Source organism: Notolepis coatsorum (genome assembly GCF_963971535.1).
Source record: "Notolepis coatsorum genome assembly, contig: SUPER_15_unloc_1, whole genome shotgun sequence".
In the NCBI taxonomy this organism is placed as follows: domain Eukaryota; kingdom Metazoa; phylum Chordata; class Actinopteri; order Aulopiformes; family Paralepididae; genus Notolepis; species Notolepis coatsorum.
Genome location: NW_028174866.1, coordinates 2972845 through 2991405, shown reverse-complemented (window position 1 = coordinate 2991405; position 18561 = coordinate 2972845). Strand labels below are relative to the sequence as shown.

Sequence of the window (18561 nt, the reverse complement as noted above, 5' to 3'; positions counted from 1 at the left end):
AGAGTGAATCACTACACAAAGTGAAACAAAACTGTAAACCACCTCGTCAAAAATGAAGGTATACACAGCAAATATATCTGCCAGCAGCTGGCGCTCACTGCGGGCAGTGTGGCAGGAGAAAACACCCCGAACACAGTTCTACAAGATCACAGAGAAGATGGCCACGCACATAATACTCAAGCAGGCAGTTGATATACACAAAGGCAACTAGGATCTTTCTACAGCATCCGATTCTAATACTCTACACAGCTTTGTTTTGCAAGGTTAGTGTGGCTTTTTTTGTTATCGCCATTTGAGAGAATCTTAGAAATTCCTTTTGTCACACGGCGAGATTGATAAAGTGTTTCACAAAAGGGTGATTTGTGGTTGATTATGCATGCAACCGTCATTTGAGCATTGCATTGCAGTGCAGGTAATGGCTTTTTCTTGTGGTGGGTTCCTGCAATGCCGCCTTATTACCGAATTCCCTGACACGTTTACACACTTTGTTTGCGAATAATCATCCTTTTCGATTTTTCCTTTCAGCATTGATGGCATAATTCCACGAGGAGCCTCTACTTCCATTATTACTCCTATGTACAGTACCTGCTTGTGCTTGGCCCATCTTTACAGAGCCCAAGCCTCTACACTGTACTTCCTAAATCCTCATCTCAATAAACTGTAGGCTACTGTAATTCATGAATTAATATGTATACTGTAACATGTTAAATGAAAGAATCCCCTAGATCAAGGGGGAACTTCAATGTGGACAGGGCATACAGCTGTGATTAAAGTATAGTCAATGATTTTGGAATGTTATTCAACAAGGGAAGGTCTACCCGGTAGGGTTGTAAAATAAATTATTAATAATAATAATAATAATAATAATAATAATAATAATAATAATAATAATAATAATAATAATAATAATAATAATAATAATAATAATAATAATAATAATAATAATAATAATAATAATAATAATAATAATAGAAAAAATTAAATAAAAACACTCAACACAAATCGACATTAATTTATACAACAAAAAAGTGCAAAGTACACCTACTAGTCACACAGCAAAAGTAATCTGCACCATCACACAGTCCATACTGTACATTCAGAGTTTTGATTTCAAATATAAAAGGATATTCAATAGGGTGGTAAACAGATGACAACTAGGAGAGTAGGCGTGATGAGACGTAGCCCGTGGTTAGGAGGAGTGACAGACTCTAATCATATTCATGTCATTATATTTACTCTAGATATACACATTTCTTTTGACAGTTATGTAAATATATACATGACACATTTGAATTTTTAGGGGAAGGCTGGGGGGGGTATTTAAAAGCATCTAATTTTGGTATTTTCCCCTAATACTCCCTGAACCTTCTTATGCTGGACCTGTGTGCAAGAAGATGTAATGAACCAATGAACAGGGCAGTAAGGAGGGGGGGGCACTCTAAACAGAGGTCACCGAGAGGTCATCGAGCTCCGACCGATACAGAACCTCCCTGCGCTGCGGTCTTCCTAACCATCTCATGGAAAGGATGTCCGCTTAAAAAAAAAAAAAAATCATCTTTAGGTTAAAATATTTTTTCTCTCCTTCTCCTGGGGCAAACACCGCCTCATAGTAACACTAATGGGATGAACGTACACATATTGCACAGTGCTCAACGAAACGCTGTGTGAAGCGACCCACTCTTGCTCAGAGAAAAAAAAACAAAAAAAAACGTCCCATATCTTCTTTTTTTTTTTTTAATGTTTTCCCATGTGTATAGCCCCCGTCGATCAGGCCCGCCGGTCGCACCGGACCGTACACAGAACCCGGCGGCGCTATGGGCGCTCTCTCTCTCTGTGCGTAGAAGGGGGGAATGGCATTACAACATCACTACAGAACAAACTGGTTGGCTATACCTACTGATTAAAAGTCTACATCTCTAAGCACACACGGCAGTCACAGTGATACACAAAGCAGTCCTCAGAGACTCCTATGGAATGACAAGTTAGCTTTTTCATAATAGTGCTATCGACTACACAAGAACATTGAGAACATTTAGAAAACTCCCTCCGGGAGTATAAGCGATTAGGTTCCTCCAAGGAAAGAGACTTCTCGGGTTTCATGGATTCAAACTTATTCCTCTTTTTTAAATCGGGAGTCGTAGTAAAGGACACGATGGACTTAATTATAATCGCCTACGTGGACCATTAACTTTTACGGTTGTTGTTTAGCATTCTCTCGATTACCGTCCCATGCCGACGCTAAAGCAAAAAAAAAACTGTCCCAACAGCTGTTGGCTCTAACGATGACACAGTGTCTCTATGTGGCTCGTAGGCCCTGTACAGCTCCTGGGTCAGCTGTTGGCTCTAACGATGACACAGTGTCTCTATGTGGCTCGTAGGCCCTGTACAGCTCCTGGGTCAGCTGTTGGCTCTAACGATGACACAGTGTCTCTATGTGGCGCGTAGGCCCTGTACAGCTCCTGGGTCAGCTGTTGGCTCTAACGATGACACAGTGTCTCTATGTGGCTCGTAGGCCCTGTACAGCTCCTGGGTCAGTTTCTCCCTGCAGTGAACTATCCTGAAATAAAAAAAAAGCCAGTCAACGTGGTCCAAAAATGGTGTTAAGAAGTCAACAAGCTATAGTGTCGGTTCAACGACATCCAGTACAAAACAGTGTAGCCACATAAAAGGTAAGGTTGGCAGTAAAATATGGCTAACTCTATTGTCACTGTGAGAAGGCAACGGAAAGCAAACACTGCTATTCAAGGGCACCATTGCGGGCAAAAACATTGTTCCCAATCAACCAAAAGCTACAACCACTAGCTAGTGGGAGTGTGCGTGGGGGGACGGTTTGTGTGCAGCTTCATATATACCTCCCTGGAAATGGCAGTGTTAAGAAACTCACTTCTCCTCTGTCAATATAGTCATAATATATTGACCCCCAGCTGGTTGTGCACTTAAAAGTTACAACATTTCTCTTTTTTTTTTTTTTTAGAACTCCTTTGATTGAAGGCAAGGGGATCGCATCGTAAGACACAGCCCCCGGTGTCAATAGATCTCCCCTCCCGTCCCAGGATTTAGTAAAGATTGTAAAAAAAAATCATGCAGTTTTACTAAAAATAGTCAGACGTTGAATGTATCTAAAAAATATTCATCTTAAAGCTCGAGTCGCAACTCTTTTTTTTTCTCCCCCTCTTGGAGACCGGACTCCAGCCTGAACTTAATGTATTTCCAACAACAACAAGGCTATTGAAAGTAAGCAATTAACAAAAATATTGTTAAACAAGCTTAAAGGTAGAATCTGTAATGGCGTCAAGCGGCGACCTCTGGGCAAAAGAGCCCTGCTTGGCATTGAAATTTGTTAAATTTTTTTTGTTTGTTTTTGTTCTGACGTATGGGTTGTAGTTTAGTGACTTGTTATACTGTGAATCTCTCACTGAGGTGTGAGCGGCAATAGACACCCATCTCGACTCCAATCAAACCATCAGACCAAAAGAAAACACATTTAAACAAAATGCGATACCAATGTAGGGCCGTTTTTTCCTAGAGGTCACTGTTTGACGCTATTACAGATTCTTCCTTTAAGGACACAATGGCTACAGCTTGGCGCTTTTGTTTTTTCATAGGGTGTCTGTTTACGAAGGGTTATGGGTTAAGAGCTTTTTGGGTTTAAGGAGATTTCTTTTTTTAATATACTTTGGGGGGGCAAATTAAGCCAAGTATAAGTATAAGTAAAAGATGGCCTTTAAACAAGGACCTATTTCCCGTAGGAGAAACAGGCCTCGACAAATATGGATAAACAAAATGCTAATTGGTTTGCATTGGCTAGAGTTGGATAGTGTGTTTCAAGCTAAACGCATCCTCCGACTGAGAAATAAGTATAAAAAGTTATAAGATATCATGTGCTTGTATAATTTCCAGCAGCATAATTACCCACAGAACCATAGTAGGTAATGTCCTAGTATGTTGGAGTTGTTATGTATTGATCTCTGTGATTATTCTGTATTGAACATGAAGCCAGGCCTCGTCCTTCACAGAGTCTGCTTCCGCTCAGCATCTCACACGTTGGAGCTATTATCATTTTTTCTTTTCTTTTCCTGGAATGCAATAAGGTAGAATTATTTTTCAACCCTGGGATATATAATATTGGCTTTCCTCTATATCTGCATTTACATCATTTAAAATAGAACATCTTATTAAAAACACCGAGATATACACAGATTAGGAAACGGGTTAACGACATACAAACACATAAACTAGAAATCATTTTTGTCTGCATACTGATATATACAACTGTGGTACAATAAATTCTTTCAGTCATGCGCTATCTATACAGATCATATTGCTTAAAAGAAGTGGGCATTTGGTTAGGGCGGGGCTAAGGGCCTGGGGAATGACAACATATTAACGACTCAGAGAGAGAGAGAGAGAGAGAGACAGAGAGAGAGAGAGAGAGAGAGAGAGAGAGAGGTCAGAACCTGACAGAGAAAGACAAGTTGAGACAGCAGAGGGCCAGAACTTTCCAACGATTAGAAAATATGAGACAATAAAACACGCAGAGTGAAATTAGTCGGGGCAGGGGAGGAGTTGGGGGGGGGGGGGGGGGTCGACGATGGAGGGACCCATATCACTGAGGTATTTACACACACTGGCTAAAGAGCACTACAGGGTGGGGGTGGCAGGTGCTGAAAGGGCTCTGCCTATTTCTTGGTGGAGAGCTGAGCGTCCACCTCCTCCTCGGGCTTGAGCACGTGCCACTGGGCGATGGGTCTCCTGGGGTTGGCCAGCATGTCGGACCAGTGGCGCAGCTCTGTGCCCGAGCTGTTGAGGCCCACAAACACCTTGCCGATGGCATCGTTCTTGCCGATCTTGTCATAGTCCAGGACTGTTACCACGACTTGCACTTTCTGGAAGGAGGGAGAGATTAGGATTCAGATTCGGATTTATTGTTGCATTTTCTTCATATTCTCATACAAAAGGAAAAGAGCTAAATTCTTGGCTCTCGCCCCCGCGACCTACAGCATAGCAATAACATACACAATGAAACAGTACAATACACAAGAACACAGTAAGAACCAGTGTGATAGTGAGGTGAGAGAAAGTGACAGTGCTTACAGTAGAATAAAACCAACGTAAAATACTTTTTTTCACTAAATACTATCGGTAAAATCTGAATGACTGAATAGCATCCATGAGCCTGATGGCGTGGTGATAAGAGAGAGAGAGAGGGTGGAGAGAGAGAGAGAGAGGGTGAGAGAGAGAGGGTGGGGAGAGAGAGAGGGTGGGGAGAGAGAGGGTGGGGAGAGAGAGAGGGTGGGGAGAGAGAGAGAGGGTGGGGAGAGAGAGAGGGTGGGGAGAGAGAGAGGGTGAGAGAGAGAGAGAGAGAGAGAGAGAGGGTGGGGAGAGAGAGAGGGTGGGGAGAGAGAGAGGGTGGGGAGAGAGAGAGGGTGGGAAGAGAGAGAGAGGGTGGGGAGAGAGAGAGGGTGGGAAGAGAGAGAGGGTGAGAGAGAGAGAGGGTGGGGAGAGAGAGAGAGAGAGGGTGGGGAGAGAGAGAGAGAGGGTGGGGAGAGAGGGAGAGAGAGAGAGAGGGTGGGGAGAGAGAGAGGGAGAGAGAGAGAGAGAGAGAGGGTGGGGAGAGAGAGAGGGAGAGAGAGAGAGAGAGAGAGGGTGGGGAGAGAGGGAGAGAGAGAGGAGAGGGTGGGGAGAGAGAGAGGGTGAGAGAGAGAGAGAGGGTGGGGAGAGAGAGAGGGTGGGGAGAGAGAGAGAGGGTGGGGAGAGAGAGGATGGGGAGAGAGAGAGAGGGTGGGGAGAGAGAGAGGGTGGGAAGAGAGAGAGAGGGTGGGGAGAGAGAGAGGGTGGGGAGAGAGAGAGGGAGAGAGAGAGAGAGAGAGAGGGTGGGGAGAGAGAGAGGGAGAGAGAGAGAGGAGAGGGTGGGGAGAGAGAGAGGGTGGAGAGAGAGAGGGTGGGGAGAGAGGGTGGGGAGAGAGAGAGGGTGGGGAGAGAGAGAGAGGGAGAGAGAGAGAGGGTGGGGAGAGAGAGAGAGAGGGTGGGGAGAGAGAGAGGGTGGGGAGAGAGAGAGAGGGAGAGAGAGAGAGGGTGGGGAGAGAGAGAGAGAGGGTGGGGAGAGAGAGAGGGTGGGGAGAGAGAGAGGGTGGGGAGAGAGAGAGGGTGGGGAGAGAGAGAGAGGGAGAGAGAGAGAGGGTGGGGAGAGAGAGAGAGAGGGTGGGGAGAGAGAGAGGGTGGGGAGAGAGAGAGGTGGGGAGAGAGAGAGGGTGGGGAGAGAGAGAGAGGGAGAGAGAGAGAGGGTGGGGAGAGAGAGAGAGAGGGTGGGGAGAGAGAGAGGGTGGGGAGAGAGAGAGGGTGGGGAGAGAGAGAGGGTGGGGAGAGAGAGAGGGTGGGAAGAGAGAGAGAGAGGGTGGGGAGAGAGCGAGAGGGTGGGGAGAGAGAGAGGGTGGAGAGAGAGAGAGGATGGGGAGAGAGAGAGAGGGTGAGAGAGGGTGGGGAGAGAGAGAGAGGATGGGGAGAGAGAGAGAGGGTGGGGAGAGAGAGAGGGTGGGGAGAGAGAGAGGGGGGAGAGAGAGAGGGTGGGGAGAGAGAGAGGGTGGGGAGAGAGAGAGGGTGGGGAGAGAGAGAGGGAGAGAGAGAGAGAGGGTGGGGAGAGAGAGAGGGTGGGGAGAGAGAGAGGGAGAGAGAGAGAGAGGGTGGGGAGAGAGAGAGGGTGGGAAGAGAGAGAGAGGGTGGAGAGAGAGAGAGAGGGTGGAGAGAGAGAGGGTGGGGAGAGAGAGAGGGAGAGAGAGAGAGCGGGTGGGGAGAGAGAGAGGGTGGGAAGAGAGAGAGAGGGTGGAGAGAGAGAGAGGGTGGGAAGAGAGAGAGAGGGTGGAGAGAGAGAGAGGGTGGGGAGAGAGAGAGGGTGGGGAGAGAGAGAGAGGGTGGAGAGAGAGAGGGTGGGGAGAGAGAGAGGGAGAGAGAGAGAGAGGGTGGGAAGAGAGAGAGAGGGTGGAGAGAGAGAGAGAGGGTGGAGAGAGAGAGAGGGTGGGGAGAGAGAGAGAGAGAGGTGGGAGAGAGAGGGTGGGAAGAGAGAGAGGGTGGAGAGAGAGAGAGGGTGGGGAGAGAGAGAGAGAGAGGGTGGGAGAGAGAGGGTGGGAAGAGAGAGAGAGGGTGGAGAGAGAGAGAGGGTGGGGAGAGAGAGAGAGAGGGTGGGGAGAGAGAGGGTGGGGAGAGAGAGAGAGGGAGAGAGAGAGAGAGGGTGGGAAGAGAGAGAGAGGGTGGAGAGAGAGAGAGGGTGGGGAGAGAGAGAGAGAGGGTGGGGAGAGAGGGTGGGGAGAGAGAGAGGGTGGGGAGAGAGAGAGGGTGGGAGAGAGAGAGGGTGGGGAGAGAGAGAGAGAGAGGGTGGGGAGAGAGAGGGTGGGGAGAGAGAGAGGGTGGGGAGAGTGAGAGGGTGGGGAGAGAGAGAGGGAGAGAGAGAGAGAGGGTGGGGAGAGAGAGAGGGTGGGAGAGAGAGAGGGTGGAGAGAGAGAGGGTGAGAGAGAGAAGGGGTGGGGAGAGAGAGAGGGTGGGAAGAGAGAGAGAGGGTGGGGAGAGAGAGAGAGGGTGGGAAGAGAGAGAGAGGGTGGGGAGAGAGAGAGGGTGGGGAGAGAGAGAGGGTGGGGAGAGAGAGAGAGGGTGGGGAGAGAGAGAGGGTGGGGAGAGAGAGGGAGAGGGTGGGGAGAGAGAGAGGGGGGAGAGAGAGAGGGTGGGAAGAGAGAGAGAGGGAGAGAGAGAGAGGGGGGGAGAGAGAGAGGGTGGGGAGAGAGAGAGGGTGGGGAGAGAGAGAGGGTGGGGAGAGAGAGAGGGTGGGGAGAGAGAGAGGGTGGGGAGAGAGAGAGGGAGAGGGTGGGAAGAGAGAGAGAGGGTGGGAAGAGAGAGAGAGGGTGGGGAGAGAGAGAGGGTGGGGAGAGAGAGAGGGTGGGAAGAGAGAGAGAGGGTGGGAAGAGAGAGAGAGGGTGGGGAGAGAGAGAGGGTGGGGAGAGAGAGAGAGAGGGTGGGGAGAGAGAGAGAGGGTGGGGAGAGAGAGAGGGTGGGAAGAGAGAGAGGGTGGGAAGAGAGAGAGAGGGTGGGAAGAGAGAGAGAGGGTGGGAAGAGAGAGAGAGGGTGGGGAGAGAGAGAGGGTGGGGAGAGAGAGAGAGGGTGGGGAGAGAGAGAGAGGGTGGGGAGAGAGAGAGGGTGGGGAGAGAGAGAGAGAGGGGGGGCGAGAGAGGGTGGGGAGAGAGAGAGGGTGGGGAGAGAGAGATGGTGGGGAGAGAGAGAGAGGGTGGGAAGAGAGAGAGAGGGTGGGGAGAGAGAGAGGGTGGGGAGAGAGAGAGGGTGGGGAGAGCGAGAGAGAGAGAGAGAGAGAGAGAGAGAGGGGGGGGAGATACAAGAAGAACATGTGTTTGTAGATTGAAAATCATGGTTACTTCACTAAAAGCAAAGTTATGAGTTTAAAGTTCAAGTTGAAATAAACTTGAAACATAAAAAAATTTGAGTGCATTTGATGTACTATAATTACAAGAATCAAAAGCTCAAAGTGTCAGTTCAGAAATAGCATTAGAATATATCCATTGGATACAGTGACAATAGCATGATATATTTATGCAGAAGACAAGAAATTATTAGTTAAATGGAAGTTTATGCATTTTCCGTTTTGTTTTCTGTAGTAAGAACTAGTACACATTTAAAACCGAATGAAGTGGCAAGACGCTGTTAACCCTTTTACTACCACACTACTGAAGATTAACCGTTCACGTACTGTAGTGTGGTACGTGTGGTAGTGAAAGGTTAACCTTCGGTAGTGTGGTAGTGAAAGGGTTAACCGTCTGTGCTGTGGTAGTGAAAGGGTTGACCATCTGTCATGTGGGACCATCTGTCATGTGGTAGTGAAAGGGTTAATGGCAGAATGTTCAAACCCTTTGAAACTCTGACCTCTCTGAGGAGTGCATGGTTACTTCATTAAACTAAAAACAAAGTTATACCAAAGTTGAAACTTAAAAGAATGTGAGTGCATTTGATGTAGGCCTACTATAATTACAAGAATCGAAAACAGCACAGAGGAATCTGGATTTCTGTCAAAGACGGTGTTCAAAGTTAATCTTCTAACGGCCCTTTGTGGCTCGACGACGGCAGAAATGAAAGAGATTCTTTGACGCACACGTTTGATTCACAAGTGATTGTCATTCCGGGGGCAGCCGGCCCGATTTCACTCTGTTCCGAGTGGAGTGATGCAAAGCGGACCGTCTGATTACTCAGAGGGCCGTGTGTATATTCAGAGTGTCGCCGCCCAAGAGAAGTGACCTGTGACCTCTGTGGCGGAGAATGAGAATGAGCCCTGATTAAGTCTCCAGACAGTGGGTGTGGCCTATCGCACTTTCACTTTCACTTTCACACACACACACACACACACACACACACACACACACACACACACACACACACACACACACACACACACACACACACACACACACACACACACACACACACTTGTTATAAAACAGCTGTGTAAAGAAATACTGAATATGGTCACCAGACTACCAGTTGAGGTCAAGACGTCTGTTTTAGAGGGATACTTCCTCTGCTTATGAACCGTCTGTAGTGTGGTAGTGAAAGGGTTAAGGAGCGCAGTTTTCTCGTGCATGTAGTATAACGTCACTGCAAAGGCACTCGATCAGTGGACAAACGTCTAATCGTATTTTACGTAATCACGTTTGAACTTGAGGTACACGTTCCTCATTTCAACTCGGTGAACAACCAAATCAAAAGGTGCCCGAACGGTATTCCAGGACTATGGCACCTCCTAGCAATAATGAGATTTAAAAAATTCACCGCAAATACATTATCGTCTGGCATTTTTTTAATTGCCGGAAGTTTCTGATTGGCATCAACAACAGACTACATTTAAATTGAAGATGAGACTCTGCGACGCCAAACTCGTGTTTCCCGAGCTGTGAAGTGCGTAATCAATTTGAGGCAATTACTCCCCCCCCCCCCCTCCCCGCCCCCCCTGACTGTTTATGCCATGGATCGTTATTCACCCTCGGCGCAATTTCTGTGTCATTTTTATTTTTTTAAATAATAATTCCCTAACCCCCCCCCATTTGATCTTTGTCTTAATTCATAGTCAAACCATAAGAGCATTGCATACTTGTTCCTAGGAAACTTGCCATTAACCCTTTAACTACCACACTACAGAAGGTTAACCCTTTCACTACCACAATACAAAGGGTTAACCCTTTCACTACCACACTACAGCAGGTTAACCCTTTCACTACCACACTACAGCTGGTTAACCCTTTCACTACCACACTACAGCTGGTTAACCCTTTCACTACCACACTACAGCTGGTTAACCCTTTCACTACCACACTACAAAGGGTTAGCACTTTCACTACCACACTACAGCTGGTTAACCCTTTCACTACCACACTACAGCTGGTTAACCCTTTCACTACCACACTACAAAGGGTTAACACTTTAACTACCACACTACAAAGGGTTAACACTTTAACTACCACACTACAAAAGGTTAAGCCTTTCACTAAATGGTAAATCGACTGCATCTATATATCACTTTATCCAAAGCGCTTTACAATTTGTTCCTCACATTCACCCGTTCACTCACACACTCACACAGACGGTGGAGGCGACCGTGCAACCTGCTCATCGGGAGCAGTTAGGGCATTAAGTGCCTTGCTCATGGACACTGTGACATGCTGCCCGGCAGGGAGGATCAGAGCGGGAACCTTCCGATTACCAGACGACCGCTCTACCTGAGCCACTGTCGCCCCCTACAGACGGTTAATAAAGCATTACATCACGCGCAGGAGTGGGTTGTGAGAATTGGACCATGCCTAGGGGTGGTCGTTAGGCCCGAGGCGCAGCCGAGGGTAGTTAGACCCCCTAGGCATGGTCTAATTCTCACAACCCACGACTGCACGTGGTGTAATGGCTTTTATACAACTGCCGCATTCATACAACCTTATCTATACAATAAACACACATTAATTGAAGATTTATTGAAAAAACCATCCGCAGAAAAAGTAGTTCCCAAAAAAAATAAAAATAAGTTGCCTCCATGTGGAAGCAGCTCGGAAGTGCATCCAACTGTTCTCAGTAAGACATCCAACAAACTAAGACATGCAACTGTCTCTCAACTAAGACATCCAACTGTCTTTCAACTAGGCATCCAACAAACTAAGACATCCAACTGTCTTTCAACTAAGACATCCAACAAACTAAGACATCCAACTGTCTCTCAACTAAGACATCCAACAAACTAACACATCCAACTGTCTTTCAACTAGAATTCAACAAACTAACACATCCAACTTTTCTTTTCTTACCTACTTTCTATAGAACTTCATTCTTAGATGCTTCTATAGAAAGTAGGTAAAACAACAACAAAAAAGTTTTCTTTGCCCTATAAGAGGTTTTTTTTAAACCGACTTTCTATAGAAGCAGCTGGAAGGTGCGCTGGCTTATTGAATTGATTGATTGATTGCTAATTTTATTACTGTCCTCCTTGTTTCCAACTGGTTAAGTTTATGCCCTCTTTCGAAGTTGGTTATGGTTAGAGTTTGGAACCAGGGCTGGTGGTCTATCGCCCTGCTCTAAAGACAAACTCTAACCTTAACCAACTTCGAGAGAGTCGCAAAGCTTAACCAGTTGGAAACAAGGCGGACATTAATAAAATTAGCAATCAATCAATCAATTCAATAGTCCACGCTCACTTAAAACAGCGCACCTCCCAGCTGCTTCTATAGAAAGTAGGTAAAACATTTTTTTTAAATGTTTCGTAATCAATCAATGCGCGCGATTTTTATTTTGTTCCATCATGACCCATCAATTACATCATCCAACATTGTTTAAGCAACTAACACATTCGCATTTTTCATTTAGTCTTTATGACACTATTGATCCATATCCTTTCGTAATGTTTACTGTCAGGTTTGTCCGCCATCTTGCTTTCACTTCTAAAAACTCGCACGGCAGAGTGATAGTAATTCGGTTGTGGGCGGGTCCTGGGACCAAGAGTGTGGGGTTAGTACAAATACCCACGTGTAAGTTGACTGTTTCAGCCAATCAGAATCGAGAAATTTGCATGCCGTTGTATAATCTTCTGTAGTGTGGTAGTGAAAAGGGTTAACCTTCTGTAGTGTGGTAGTGAAAGGGTTAACCTTATACAGTGTGGTGGTGAAAGGGTTAACCTTCTGTAATGTGGTAGTGAAAGGGTTAACCTTCTGTAGTGTGGTAGTGAACTGTTAACCTTCTAGTGGTAGTGAACGGGTTAACCTTCTACAGAGTGGTAGTGAAAGGGTTAACCTTCTGTAGTATGGTAGTGAAAGGGTTAACCTTCTGTAGTGAAGGGTTAACATTCTACAGTGTGGTAGTGAAAGGGTTAACCTTCTGCAGTGTGGTAGTGAAATGGTTAACCGTCTGTAGTGTGGTAGTGAAAGGGTTAACCTTCTACAGGGTGGTAGTGAAAGGGTTAACCTTATGTAGTATGGTAGTGAAAGGGTTAACCTTCTGTAGTGAAGGGTTAACATTCTACAGTGTGGTAGTGAAAGGGTTAACCGTCTGTAGTGTGGTAGTGAAGGGTTCACATTCTACAGTGTGGTAGTGAAAGGGTTAACCTTCTGCAGTGTGGTAGTGAACAGGTTAATCTTCTGTAGTGTGGTAGTGAAAGGGTTAACCTTCTACAGTGTGGTAGTGAAAGGGTTAACCTTCTACAGGGTGGTAGTGAAAGGGTTAACCTTCTGTAGTATGGTAGTGAAAGGGTTAACCTTCTGTAGTGAAGGGTTAACATTCTACAGTGTGGTAGTGAAAGGGTTAACCTTCTACTGTGTGGCCGTGAAAGGGTTAACCTTCTACAGTGTGGTAGTGAAATGGTTAACCGTCTGTAGTGTGGTAGTGAAAGGGTTAACCTTCTACAGTGTGGTAGTGAAATGGTTAACCTTCTACAGTGTGGTAGTGAAATGGTTAACCTTCTACAATGTGGTAGTGAAAGGGTTAAAGGATAGAATGACTTTGTTAAATACCAGATCAGATGTAGTGGAGCTGTCTGAGAGGTAACACCAGAGCTGAGAGGTAACACCAGAGCTGAGAGGTAACACCAGAGCTGTCTGAGAGGTAACACCAGAGCTGAGAGGTAACACCAGAGCTGAGAGGTAACACCAGAGCTGAGAGGTAACACCAGAGCTGAGAGGTAACACCAGAGCTGAGAGGTAACACCAGAGCTGAGAGGTAACACCAGAGCTGAGAGGTAACACCAGAGCTGAGAGGTAACACCAGAGCTGAGAGGCAACACCAGAGCTGAGAGGTAACACCAGAGCTGTCTGAGAGGTAACACTAGAGCTGAGAGGTAACACCAGAGCTGAGAGGTAACACCAGAGCTGTCTGAGAGGTAACACCAGAGCTGAGAGGTAACACCAGAGCTGAGAGGTAACACCAGAGCTGAGAGGTAACACCAGAGCTGAGAGGTAACACCAGAGCTGTCTGAGAGGTAACACCAGAGCTGAGAGGTAACACCAGAGCTGAGAGGTAACACCAGAGCTGTGAGGTAACACCAGAGCTGTCTGAGAGGTAACACCAGAGCTGAGAGGTAACACCAGAGCTGAGAGGTAACACCAGAGCTGTGAGGTAACACCAGAGCTGTCTGAGAGGTAACACCAGAGCTGAGAGGTAACACCAGAGCTGAGAGGTAACACCAGAGCTGTGAGGTAACACCAGAGCTGAGAGGTAACACCAGAGCTGAGAGGTAACACCAGAGCTGAGAGGTAACACCAGAGCTGAGAGGTAACACCAGAGCTGAGAGGTAACACCAGAGCTGAGAGGTAACACCAGAGCTGTCTGAGAGGTAACACCAGGGCTGAGAGGTAACACCAGAGCTGAGAGGTAACACCAGAGCTGAGAGGTAACACCAGAGCTGAGAGGTAACACCAGAGCTGAGAGGTAACACCAGAGCTGTCTGAGAGGTAACACCAGAGCTGAGAGGTAACACCAGAGCTGAGAGGTAACACCAGAGCTGAGAGGTAACACCAGAGCTGTCTGAGAGGTAACACCAGAGCTGAGAGGTAACACCAGAGCTGAGAGGTAACACCAGAGCTGAGAGGTAACACCAGAGCTGTCTGAGAGGTAACACCAGAGCTGAGAGGTAACACCAGAGCTGAGAGGTAACACCAGAGCTGAGAGGTAACACCAGAGCTGAGAGGTAACACCAGGGCTGAGAGGTAACACCAGAGCTGAGAGGTAACACCAGAGCTGTCTGAGAGGTAACACCAGAGCTGAGAGGTAACACCAGAGCTGAGAGGTAACACCAGGGCTGAGAGGTAACACCAGAGCTGAGAGGTAACACCAGAGCTGAGAGGTAACACCAGAGCTGAGAGGTAACACCAGAGCTGAGAGGTAACACCAGAGCTGAGAGGTAACACCAGAGCTGAGAGGTAACACCAGAGCTGAGAGGTAACACCAGAGCTGAGAGGTAACACCAGGGCTGAGAGGTAACACCAGAGCTGTCTGAGAGGTAACACCAGAGCTGAGAGGTAACACCAGAGCTGAGAGGTAACACCAGAGCTGAGAGGTAACACCAGAGCTGAGAGGTAACACCAGAGCTGAGAGGTAACACCAGAGCTGAGAGGTAACACCAGAGCTGAGAGGTAACACCAGAGCTGAGAGGTAACACCAGAGCTGAGAGGTAACACCAGAGCTGAGAGGTAACACCAGAGCTGTCTGAGAGGTAACACCAGGGCTGAGAGGTAACACCAGAGCTGTCTGAGAGGTAACACCAGAGCTGAGAGGTAACACCAGAGCTGAGAGGTAACACCAGAGCTGTCTGAGAGGTAACACCAGGGCTGAGAGGTAACACCAGAGCTGAGAGGTAACACCAGAGCTGAGAGGTAACACCAGAGCTGAGAGGTAACACCAGAGCTGAGAGGTAACACCAGAGCTGAGAGGTAACACCAGGGCTGAGAGGTAACACCAGGGCTGAGAGGTAACACCAGAGCTGAGAGGTAACACCAGAGCTGAGAGGTAACACCAGAGCTGAGAGGTAACACCAGAGCTGTCTGAGAGGTAACACCAGAGCTGAGAGGTAACACCAGAGCTGAGAGGTAACACCAGAGCTGAGAGGTAACACCAGAGCAGGTAACACCAGAGCTGAGAGGTAACACCAGAGCTGAGAGGTAACACCAGAGCTGAGAGGTAACACCAGAGCTGAGAGGTAACACCAGAGCTGAGAGGTAACACCAGAGCTGAGAGGTAACACCAGAGCTGAGAGGTAACACCAGAGCTGAGAGGTAACACCAGGGCTGAGAGGTAACACCAGAGCTGAGAGGTAACACCAGAGCTGAGAGGTAACACCAGAGCTGAGAGGTAACACCAGAGCTGAGAGGTAACACCAGAGCTGAGAGGTAACACCAGAGCTGAGAGGTAACACCAGAGCTGAGAGGTAACACCAGAGCTGAGAGGTAACACCAGAGCTGAGAGGTAACACCAGGGGTACGTACGTGTGTCTCCCCACTCCCCTCAGCACCTGCCCTGTCAAATTGAAGTGCCTATAATTATAATGTAAAATGATGACAATACTTTAAACTGACTATGAAGCAAATAAGCTCTCACTCTGGCAACGTCGTTCCGTGCCAGTGAATGTTCTCCAGTCCATACTATGCGACGGCGGCCTTCTGGGTACACTAAATAGTACACTAAATTGTTATTAGTATATATATATATATATCTTTTATTTTTAAGCGTCATGAAATTGTTGCTGAACGGCTTTAAATGACCTCTGGCCTCGCTGGTTTGGTCAACATTTGAAATGTCAGGTTTTTACATCCAGTGGTGGAATAAGTACACAGTTCCTTTACTTACAGTAAGTAAAAGTAGATAAGATAAGATAAGATATTCCTGTATTGATCCCCTTGGGGAAATTCAGGCATCATAGCAGCCTGGGGAGGGGAGGGGAGGGGAGGGGGGGGTACAGGTAGTAAAAACAAGCAGTGTAAACAATATAACAAGTCAATATAATTAACTAACTAACTCACTGAAATATATACAGTATTCACATAAGGTGCAGTATGCATAAGGCAGTGTTATTGTCCTTTTTAGGTTCCTAAAGTAGAAATACCCAGATGAAATAGTACTTCCATTTAAAATTCTACTAAAAGTTCAGAAGTAGTTGATATTGGATGCACTTAAGTATCAAAAGTAAAAGTATGCATTTGCCCAGTGGTTGGGAGCGTTCAACCCTCAAACCATTGACCTCTGAAGGTTATGTTAAAGTGGTATGTGGTCCAGTTATGCTGCTCTGATTAAAGGTGATGTTAAAGTGGTATGTGGTCCAGTTATGCTGCTCTGATTAAAGGTTGTGTTAAAGTGGTATGTGGTCCAGTTATGCTGCTCTGATTAAAGGTTAATGTTAAAGTGGTACGTGGTCCAGTTATGCTGCTCTGATTAAAGGTTATGTTAAAGTGGTATGTGGTCCAGTTATGCTGCTCTGATTAAAGGTTATGTTAAAGTGGTATGTGGTCCAGTTATGCTGCTCTGATTAAAGGTTATGTTAAAGTGGTACGTGGTCCAGTTATGCTGCTCTGATTAAAGGTTATGTTAAAGTGGTACACGGTCCAGTTATGCTGCTCTGATTAAAGGTTATGTTAAAGTGGTACGTGGTCCAGTTATGCTGCTCTGATTAAAGGTCATGTTAAAGTGGTACACGGTCCAGTTATGCTCCTCTGATTAAAGGTGATGTTAAAGTGGTACATGGTCCAGTTATGCTGCTCTGATTAAAGGTTATGTTAAAGTGGTACGTGGTCCAGTTATGCTGCTCTGATTAAAGGTTATGTTAAAGTGGTATGTGGTCCAGTTATGCTGCTCTGATTAAAGGTTATGTTAAAGTGGTACGTGGTCCAGTTATGCTGCTCTGATTAACGGTTATGTTAAAGTGGTATGTGGTCCAGTTATGCTGCTCTGATTAAAGGTTATGTTAAAGTGGTATGTGGTCCAGTTATGCTGCTCTGATTAAAGGTTGTGTTAAAGTGGTATGTGGTCCAGTTATGCTGCTCTGATTAAAGGTTGTGTTAAAGTGGTACGTGGTCCAGTTATGGTGCTCTGATTAAAGGTTATGTTAAAGTGTTACGCGGTCCAGTTATGCTGCTCTGATTAAAGGTTATGTTAAAGTGGTACGTGGTCCAGTTATGCTGCTCTGATTAAAGGTTATGTTAAAGTGGTATGTGGTCCAGTTATGCTGCTCTGATTAAAGGTTATGTTAAAGTGGTATCTGGTCCAGTTATGCTGCTCTGATTAAAGGTTATGTTAAAGTGGTACGTGGTCCAGTTATGCTGCTCTGATTAAAGGTTATGTTAAAGTGGTATGTGGTCCAGTTATGCTGCTCTGATTAAAGGTTGTGTTAAAGTGGTATGTGGTCCAGTTATACTGCTCTGATTAAAGGTTGTGTTAAAGTGGTACGTGGTCCAGTTATGGTGCTCTGATTAAAGGTTATGTTAAAGTGGTACATGGTCCAGTTATGCTGCTCTGATTAAAGGTTATGTTAAAGTGGTACATGGTCCAGTTATGCTGCTCTGATTAAAGGTAGTGTTAAAGTAGGCGGCTGGGTGGCACAGCGGACATTGCGCTCGTCACCAACGCAAGAGACACCGGGCTCGACTCCGGCTGTCGGCGTTGCCTCCGGCTTGGGCCGGCCATCATACTAACTCAATTGGCAGAGTTAGCGGGTGGAAGTCGATGGGTGGTAATCTGGAGGGTGTGGACAGCGACTCCTACAGGTCGGTTGGGGGACGCCTGCACAGCAGAGACAGGAAAATGGCGGGGGGGGGTAGTGTGAGCCTCCCACACGTTACACCTCGCCAAATGAGAATCCGCGCTGGCAGGTGAAAAGATGTGACAGGCTGCCTCCACATGTATCGGAGGGGACATGTGATGCAAGGCTTCTATCCTCCCTACAACCGGCCAGTGGGGGGCATATGCGAGCAATGATCAAGACAGGGGAGGGGAGAATTGGCACGGCTAAATTGGGATGGGAGAAAAATAGAAAAGAGGAGAAAAAGTAAAAAAAATAAAATAAAAAAAAGGTTATGTTAAAGTGATACGTGGTCCAGTTATGCTGCTCTGATTAAAGGTTATGTTAAAGTGATACGTGGTCCAGTTATGCTGCTCTGATTAAAGGTCATGTTAAAGTGATACGTGGTCCAGTTATGCTGCTCTGATTAAAGGTTATGTTAAAGTGATACGTGGTCCAGTTATGCTGCTCTGATTACGCCCTCTTGAAGTTGGCAGGCTTCAAATTTGAAAGTAAATAATCTTCCATCAATTTCTGCCATGTTTTCCATGCAAAACCTTTTTCTTCGAAGTAACTAGTAACCGATGGGTTCAGATAAATGTAGTGGAGTAAAACGTACAATATTTCCATTGAAATGTAAAACAGTACAAAGTACCCTATACATTTTTTTTTAAGTAAAGTAAAAGTGTGCTTAAGTAAGTTACTTCTTGTGAAATGCAGTGGATTAAAAGCGTACAGTTTTCATTGTAAAATAAACAATTACATGGAACAAGTATGTA

At 46.5% G+C, this 18561-nt stretch overlaps 1 protein-coding gene across 1 annotated transcript in view; it reads right to left on the bottom strand.

The window, feature by feature from the left end:
• Positions 1-4679: 4679 nt before the first annotated feature.
• The window catches only part of syt1a (synaptotagmin Ia), a gene marked incomplete at both ends in the record, with an annotated part of 123613 nt that continues 109731 nt past the window's right edge, over positions 4680-18561 (bottom strand). Inside the window, one exon of the mRNA XM_084338447.1 lies at positions 4680-4886. Coding sequence (XP_084194573.1) covers positions 4680-4886 — 207 coding nt within the window. The remainder of the gene's footprint in view (positions 4887-18561) is intronic.